Source organism: Panicum hallii, chromosome 7 (genome assembly GCF_002211085.1).
Source record: "Panicum hallii strain FIL2 chromosome 7, PHallii_v3.1, whole genome shotgun sequence".
NCBI classification, from domain to species: Eukaryota; Viridiplantae; Streptophyta; class Magnoliopsida; order Poales; family Poaceae; genus Panicum; species Panicum hallii.
This window is the reverse complement of record NC_038048.1, coordinates 26,315,724-26,324,144: the sequence shown is the minus strand read 5'-3', so window position 1 is coordinate 26,324,144 and position 8,421 is coordinate 26,315,724. Positions and strand designations below refer to the sequence as shown.

Below are 8,421 nucleotides of genomic sequence, written 5' to 3'. Positions count from 1 at the left end.
GTTTATTGGGTAGGTTAGCGTCTAGGTTTTAGGGATTTAGGATATGGGGTTTAAGAGATCACATGATTTAGTGGGTGGCCAGCAAGTGGATGAAGATTGGTCTAACGACTGAGGCGGTTGGTAGGCACGTTGGTGATGCGATTATACAACACTAACAATCGAGGTGGCGGAGAATTTAGGCTAGGCTCACCTCGTATATCTCTGATGGTTGCGACATGGGCGTGTAGCGAGGAAGAAGCCTAGAGTATATAGAAAGAAAAGGATGCAGGAGAGCCGTTAGATTAATAGATGTAGATCCAAGGGTCGAAAGTTCATGTGTGAGAGGGAGGTAAAATGTCTAGGTTTTTTATAGATGGGCCCCAAAAAATGCATATGCCATGATGGCGTGTGAATGTCCGAGCAGAAACTAGAGCCATGTCCCTCAAAAAAAAAAGAAACTAGAGCCATGGGCATATATGGTTTTTTTAGTTCACTTATTTGAGCATACTCTTATCTACATCCTAATCTCAATCAGGTTGTCTCCAGTGCAACCAACTAGCCAAGTATGCACTTGCTCCTAAGAGGATATGACATGATCCATAGTAAATCTGCAAAGGTTCTACAGACAACATACATACTAGCTATAGCTACCACTGCATACTGCTGTTAATAAGAAACAAAATGAATGGAGGGAACACTTTTGCATGGATGGGCAGTTGTGTGTGAAAGGGGAAGCTCGATCGATCCCTGCCCCTGAAAAACAGAGTCTGCCTGCCTGCCTGCTTAGCAAAAAAGAAAAGGACGCTTGCATAGCATTGGCGCACACTACTGCGCGTGAGAGAGAAAGCAGGGAGCAAAGCCTGACGCCGCTATGCAAAGCCAGCTCCGCCACCCTCCCCTCCATAAAGAGACAAACTAGCCTTCCTCTCTCTCTCTCTCTCTCTAGCCACTTCAAACACATCCTACTCCATCCATCTCCATGAGCGGCAGGGGTAGAGACTAGAGAGGGAAACAGATGCATGGGATGAGAGAGAGAGAGATTGAGAGAAGCTCAAGCTAAGCGCTAGTGTGAGAGTGCTCTATAAAGGTAAAGAAAAGCAGCCATAAAAGGAGGCAGCAGCACTAGCTAAAGCCTAGGCACGTACACACAGACAGCTCCCCCATCGGCCATTGCCAAGCAGAGCCATCTTCCTCATCTGATCTCATAAAGAGAGGGAAGAAGAGCTCCTCAGCTCGCCCACACACACACATCAGCAGCTTCCCCAACGCTCGAGCGAGAAAGAAGCCACCGTCTTCTTCCCCTCGCATCGCATTGGCATTGTTGCTGGTAGGGAGGAGGAGAAGCAAGAACGTGACACCCACACACAGCCGGGTCGGGGGAGGGGCGGCAGGGTGACGGTGAGGGATGCGGGCGGGGGCATACACCATCCACCAGTCGCTCACCGCCGAGGCGGCCGCGGTGCTCAAGCTCGCGCTCGCGCTCGCGCGCCGCCGGGGGCATGCGCAGGTCACGCCGCTGCACGTCGCGTTCGCGCTGCTGACGGGGCCCTCCGCCGCCGCCTGCGCGCAGCCGCTCGCCGCGGCCTTCTCCTCCGCCTCCTCGCCGCCGGCGCCCTACGGGCTGCTCAAGCGAGCCTGCCTGCGCTCGCACCCGGCGCCCGGGGCGGCGGCCGCGCCGGCGCAGCACCCGCTCCAGTGCCGCGCGCTCGAGCTATGCTTCAATGTCGCGCTCAACCGCCTGCCCACCTCCGGCCCGCACTCGCCGCCCTCCTCGGCGGCGCACTTCGCGTCCTCGCTGATTCAGCCCAGCCCCACGCTCTCCAACGCTCTCGTCGCCGCGCTCAAGCGCGCGCAGGCCAACCAGCGCCGCGGCTGCGTCGAGCTCCAGCAGCCGCCGCCGCCGCCAGCAACCGCGCAGCAGCAGCAGCAGCCGCTGCTCGCCATCAAGGTGGAGCTGGACCAGCTAGTCATCTCCATCCTCGACGACCCCAGCGTGAGCCGAGTCATGCGGGAGGCCGGCTTCTCCAGCGCCACCGTCAAGAGCAACCTCGAGGAGGAGACCACGCTCATGCCGCCGCCCTCGTCGTCGTCCTCGTCCCCTCCGCCGCCGCTGCCGCCCATCCCTCCGCACTTCTTCCTGGACCCCACCGGCATTGCTGCGGCCGGCGGCAAAGGTGGCGGCCGCTTCGCGCTTTGGTCCGCGCAGTTCTTGGCCGCGCCGGGCCCCGACGCGTGCAGCGACGACGTCCGCGCAGTCCTGGAGGTGATGGTCCGGAAGGAGGGGCGGCGCGGCAACCCCGTGGTGGTCGGCGACTCGGTGTCCATGGCGGAGGCCGTGGCCAGCGAGCTGCTGCGGCGCCTCGAGCGCGGCGACGTCCCCGCGGAGCTCGCCGGCGCGCACCTCCTCAAGCTGCAGCTCTCGTACGTGCACGTCCGCCTCATGAGCCGCGCCGACGTGGAGGCCCGTGCCGCGGAGCTCCGGCGCAGCGTGGACGCCGTGCAGCTCCAGCGCGGCGGCGGGCTGGTGGTCTACGTCGGTGACCTGCGGTGGGCGCTCGACGAGGAGCCGAGCGAGCACCACCACGCGACGGCCTCGTCCTACAGCCCCGTGGAGCACATGGTCGCGGAGCTCGGGCGCCTCCTCGACGACCTCCGCGCCACCGGCGGCCGTGCCTGGCTCGTGGCCACGGCCAGCTACCAGACGTACATGCGGTGGCAGCAGCGGCGCCGGCGGCCGCTGGAGTCCGCCTGGACGCTGCAGGCCGTGGTGGTCCCCACAGGCAGCGGCACCGGCCTGGCGCTCAACAGCCTCCACTCCTCGTCGTCGTCTTCCTCCCTCCCAAGGTGAGCAGCAACCTACTCCCCTAGCTCCCAACCAAGAAACCTGCTTGCTTTTCCTACAGTACTATGCTCTCCTCCTGCCACCACCATGTTTCTGTCTGTGCTCGTGTTCGTTCGTGTTCGTGTTGCCTTTTGTCCCCTTGCTGCCCAGCGCAGCGCATGCTCGCCACTGTTGCATTCTCGGTCCGGTGCTGGTCCTCCATTGATGTCTTGCTGTCTAGAACAAGCAAAAGGACAAGATGGTCAGGTTTAGACCATGGCGCATCTTGCAAGAACCTCCCTAGTCCCTAGCATCCACCTGCTACACTAGATCCTAGTAGCCATTAATGAGCTAGCTTGTCATGTGAACTCAAGGTAGTGGAATCTTGCAGAGAGGAAGAAGAAATGGCTTGGTGTTGGGGAGTGGGATCGTGGTTGCTCTGTGATTTTTTTTGGCCTGCCGTTGCTGCAGTGCAGATGAGCAGAGATTCCATCGATCTGAGCCGATCAGCTTCTGCCTGACGGGAAAAGGGCTTCATCTGATGCAGCGACAGTGCCTGGCGTCGTGAGCCATGGCCCTTTTGGTACGCCAGTGCCCAGTGCAGTGGGTGGACGCGTCGGTCAGACTACTGATCCGGCGTTGCGTCCCTTTTCCTTGCAATGATGCTGCCTTCCACAAGCTCATTCACATTTGTGCGCTTGCTTGCCCGTGTTGGGTAAAAACTCTGATGAAATAGTACCGGTAGAATAGAATGTATCTGGCCAGATTCAATTATATTGCTATCATTCCTTGCCCTGACACTGGCCAGATTACAAGTAAATCTGCACAAAGTTACACACAAATAATTGAACCAAATGGGGAAAAAAGATTTGCTCATTTGTCTGTGACAGTACCGTGATATAGTAGAAGCTTTGGCACGGCACTGTGTCCTAACATGGCTTTGTTTGGCCCCCGTACGTCTAGTGCCAGTGCATCGCCGGTGCCGCCGGCCACGGCGACAGCGCAGCAGCTAGGGATGGCCGCCGGGGAGCCGACGGCGTTTCCAGCGGCCAGGGACGAACAGGATGAGGCGCAGCTGCTGCTCTGCACCGAGTGCAGCAGGAACTACGAGAGGGAGGCGTCGCTCGTGAAGGCGGAGGCTGGCGCCGAGGGCCCGCGTGGCAGCCTCCCCGCCTGGCTGGTGCCGGACAGGCCACCGGCTGATCAAACACCTCATCAAAGGGTAAGAGAAAAATATCTGATCGATCAGAGAACATGACGACCAGTTCTTGTGGTGTCCATGAATGTGAGCCAACGTTCTTAACAAGATTATTGTTGATTAATTAAGTTTTTTTGGTGATTTAGGAGAAGTATCTGATCGAGCTGAAGAGGAAATGGAGCCGCCTATGCAGGAAGCTTCACCTCTGCGCTGCTGATCCGTGCTCGGCTCCATGCCCATGGTGGTCTGGCTCCTGCTTGCTACCGGGCAACCAGAGCAAGCCAAGCGTGGCGGGGTTCCTGGGCTTGGAGGGCCTGATGGAGCACGGCAAGAGCAGGACGACAAGCCAGTGGTCGCCTTCGCCGCTGCTTCGTTGGGGGCCGAGTCCGCTGATGGCGCCAGGGTGCCAGGCCGTGGGGACTGCGCTCGCTCTCGGCAGCCACCCGCTGTCAGACTCGGCGACGTCCGACGGCCGCGCCCCGGGAAGCGGCGACGGCTCCGCGGCGGCGCGCGAGCTGGAGCGGAGGCTGCGCAGGAACATCCCGTGGCAGCCCGGTGCCGTCGTCGCGGAGATCGCCGAGGCGGCGGTTGCCGGCAGAGGGGGGAGCGAAGGCGGGAAGGGCGCGTGGCTGTACGTGAAGGGGAGCGACCGCGCCGCCGCTCGGCGCGCGGCCACGGTGATCGCCGAGACGCGCTGCGGCTCCGCGGACCGCGTGGTCTGGGCCGACCCGAGCAGGTTCAGCTGCGCGGAGGAGCTGTGCTCCGACGTCGTCTCCAGGGCGTCCGAGATCAGCGTCAAGGCGTTCGTGGTGGTCGTGGACGACGTCGAGAACGCGCCGTGCGACGTCGTGGACTGCCTCATCGCGGCGTCGAAGAGCGGTCGCGTGAAGGATCATCGGTCCGGCCAAGAACTCGATCTCTCCGGCTCCGTCGTGATCCTGACGACATCCAAGCTCACCGGCGGCGGCGGCGGCGACGACGTGATCGGCCTGCGCCTCTGGTCGGAGGACGAGGCGTCGTCCGGCGGCGCTCTCAAGAGGAAGTCAGAGTCCCCGCAGGGCGAACGCAAGCGGGCACGCCACGACGCCCTCGACCTCAACCTCAACCTCAGCGCCGAGGAAGACACCGACGACGAAGAAGACGACGGCAGCGACGGGGCCGTCCCCAGCGACATCACCCACGAAGGCGACTCCGGCGACTCCAGCGAGCACGCCCACCCCCACGGCCTCCTGGAGTCCATCGCTGCCCGCGTCGTGACCCTCGACGAAGAAGACGACGTCGCCGCAGCCGCCATCCGCGCGAGGCTCGCCGGGGCCCTCGCCGGCCAGGGAAGGGCGCGTGTGGACGAGGCGGCGGTGCGGGCGCTCGCGGCGGCGTCCGGGCACTTCCTCGAGGAGGTGCTGGAGAGGTGGGCGGCGGAGGTGCTGGGGCCGGCGGCGGCAACGGTCGGAAATGGCGGGAAAGGGAAGGCGGTGGTGGTGCTGGGCTTGGGGCCCCGCGGCGGGGCCCGGGAGGCAGCAGGGTTCATGGGCTCCGTCCTTCCGAGTAGGGTCCACGTGGACTGAGCTGGGCTGGGCTGTCCAATTTTTTGCTCCCCTTTTGGAGAGGAAAAGGAGAAGGGTGTTGTTTGTATGTGTATGTAAAGGGCAGGGTTGTGGAGTAGAAATGGAGAATTTGTGGGGTGGGTGGGGTAGGGTAGGAGGGATTATATCAGGCAAATGTCCTACTACTAGTAGTGATATAATGTACTAGTTTAATTAGTTGGTTCATGTACTAGGTTTGGAGGTTTGAAATGGGCATGAAAATCACATTGCGGAATGATCGTGGAAGTATGGCTAGTATTTGGTGATAGTATAAAGTGCACGTGCTACTAGAAAATGATTACGTCCCGCGTCTCTCAGAATAATTCTTTTATTGTTTGAACAATTTTTTCTCTTTGTGGAAACGTTTTTCCTACTATTGCATTTTCTACTTAAGTGTAAGTGAAAAATGATTCTTGCAGTAAAATAATATTCCATGAAAAAAAGATTGTAACACTGGAAAAAAAAATTGTTCTAGGGGTGTGCGACGTGATGGCTTCTGGTAGCACATGCGGTTTGTAACATTTCTTGTATTTGGTCCCTATGAGTCGCAACAGTTTTTTTTTCTTTTTAAAATTGAAAATTATTTCAACAGTTTTGGTTAACATGATGATCTTCAGCTTACTCTCGCAACTAGCAACTAGCCATTGGTAACCATCACAGTCAAATGGTAATTCGTTGCCCTAACTTCTTTTCAATACAACAAGCAGCTCTAATTGTTTAAAAACAATACAAGCCCTTACTCTAACTGATGATCTATGGCGCACTGCTTATCTCTGACACTGTAACTGAAAACATGATCTCCTAAAAAAAAATCTGAAAACATGAGAGAATACACGAGGATGAATATCATGACATCGTGTGGACGGGATGGAAGAATATATCGCTGGTTCCGATGCGCGGACGCGACGGCGCGAGAGGGACGAAGGAACACCCACTTTCTTTCGCTTTCCACCAGCCTTTCCTTTCGCGGGAGAGGGCCTCCTGCCCTCCTCCTCCTCCTCCTCGGGTTCACTGGTGGTATGTATCGGTATGCGCCGGTTGCCAGCGAGACCGGCCGTGGTGGATCGAGGCGATGGCTGCCTTTTGGCTGGACGCGTAGCTTTCCTCCTCTCCGACCTGCTTTGCTTTGGCCGCATGCGCTAGGGAAAAGACCGCGCCTTGGGCGCGCCGCCGGAGAGCCTACCGGACGGACGGACGGCAAAGCTTTGCAGCCGCGCCCTTCGGCTTCCAAATTAATTTTCTTGTGCCCAAACGACCGGCCTCAGGCTTCTTCGTTCCTGTGGTGCCAATCAAGAACATCAAGTACTAGAAAACACGAACCAAGTACTCCTTCACAAAAGCGTGGCATCTCCCAGACCGCTCGCGTTGCCCGCAAGGGCGACTCGGACCGCTGCCACCCAGCTACAGCCCCTCCCTCTCGCCTCCCACCGCCTCGCCGCCGCTGGAGTGGGTCACCGGAAGCCCGTGCGAGCATAAGGACGACGGCGGCGGGATCTTCTTGTTACAAAATGCCAAAACTTAATATTAGTGGCACATTACCTAGAAATTTAACATAATCTAGTTCATGACAGATCAATCTAATGCGGAATAAATAGTAGTCATTATACCAGCGTTAGCAGTAGTAGCAGCCATTTACGCCTGATCCGTAGAGGAAGTAGGCGTTCTTGTCGGTGTAGGAGATGCAGCGGTGAATTGGCGTCCTCCGGGCGCCAACGGGAGTGGTTGGTCTTCCAAACCCCACCAGTGCCCTTAGCGATCAGACTAGCGGTGGCTAGGGTTTTAGATTGAGATGATTAGGTCATTAAGGTGCTAACCACGATCTTATGTTTATAGGCACTGTGGGGCTGGGGGCCAGCCTCTGGAAACAGGCCTAATGGGCCTGCTGATCACAGCCCATTAGGGTTTTATCATTAGGTTTCCTTAATCACGTTTAGATGGTTTAAACATTTCCTTAACAGTGAAGATCACAAATATCTTAATTGAAATTTATTTCCAACATTCTCCCACTTGATCGAACGGTTGAGACTAATGTTCGTATCATACTAATGTTCACCCTTAGTAGTAACAGAAAGTACCGGACCAATGCGTCGTCAGTAGCTTGATGCACTACTGGGACCCGTTACCCACGGTCTCACTGAAACACCTCGGTAGAACGCTTATTCATTAGTTGGGAGTTATAATGGCTCTAGACCAGGACCTAAAGACTATCCACCAAAACCATATTAGTAACATGCTGCTTAAACACGTTCGGCGGTAAGCCTTTAGTGAGCGGATCCGCTAACATAGAATTAATTCTTATGTGCTCAATCTTAATGGTTCGATCCTGGCATCTTCTCACAACATGATACTTAAGGTCAATGTGTTTGGAAGCACCACTTGACTTGTTGATACTCGAAAAGAATACTGCAGACTGATTATCGCAGTATAACGTTATAGGTTTCGTAATGCTGTCAATTACCTTGAGGCCCGAAATAAAATTCTTAAGCCAAACAGCCTGTCCAGTTGCTTCATAGCATGCCACAAACTCAGCTTGCATCGTCGACGCTGCAACTAAACTTTGCTTAGAGCTTTTCCATGATATAGCTCCACCAGCTAATGTGTAGATATATTCTGATGTAGATTTCCTACTATCCACACATCCAGCAAAGTCAGCATCAGTGTAACCCACAACTTCAAGGTTATCTGATCTTCTGTATGTGAGCATGAAGTCTTTAGTGCCTTGGCAGTAACATAATGCCTTCTTGACACCAATCCAGTGGACCTTCCCGGGATTTTTCTGATATCTTCCAAACATTCCGGTAGCAAAAGCCAAGTCAGGACGCGTACAGACTTGTGCATAC

At 56.4% G+C, this 8,421-nt stretch overlaps 1 protein-coding gene across 1 annotated transcript; it reads left to right on the top strand.

Annotated features, from left to right (window-relative positions):
• The first annotated feature begins 1,109 nt into the window (after positions 1–1,109).
• On the top strand, positions 1,110–5,664 carry LOC112901281 (protein SMAX1-LIKE 4-like). The gene is made up of 3 exons (XM_025970158.1): positions 1,110–2,802; positions 3,770–4,022; positions 4,148–5,664. The coding sequence occupies exons 1-3, from the start codon at positions 1,385–1,387 to the stop codon at positions 5,561–5,563; spliced, it is 3,087 nt and encodes a 1,028-aa protein (XP_025825943.1). The 5' UTR covers positions 1,110–1,384; the 3' UTR covers positions 5,564–5,664.
• The last annotated feature ends 2,757 nt before the right edge of the window (positions 5,665–8,421 follow it).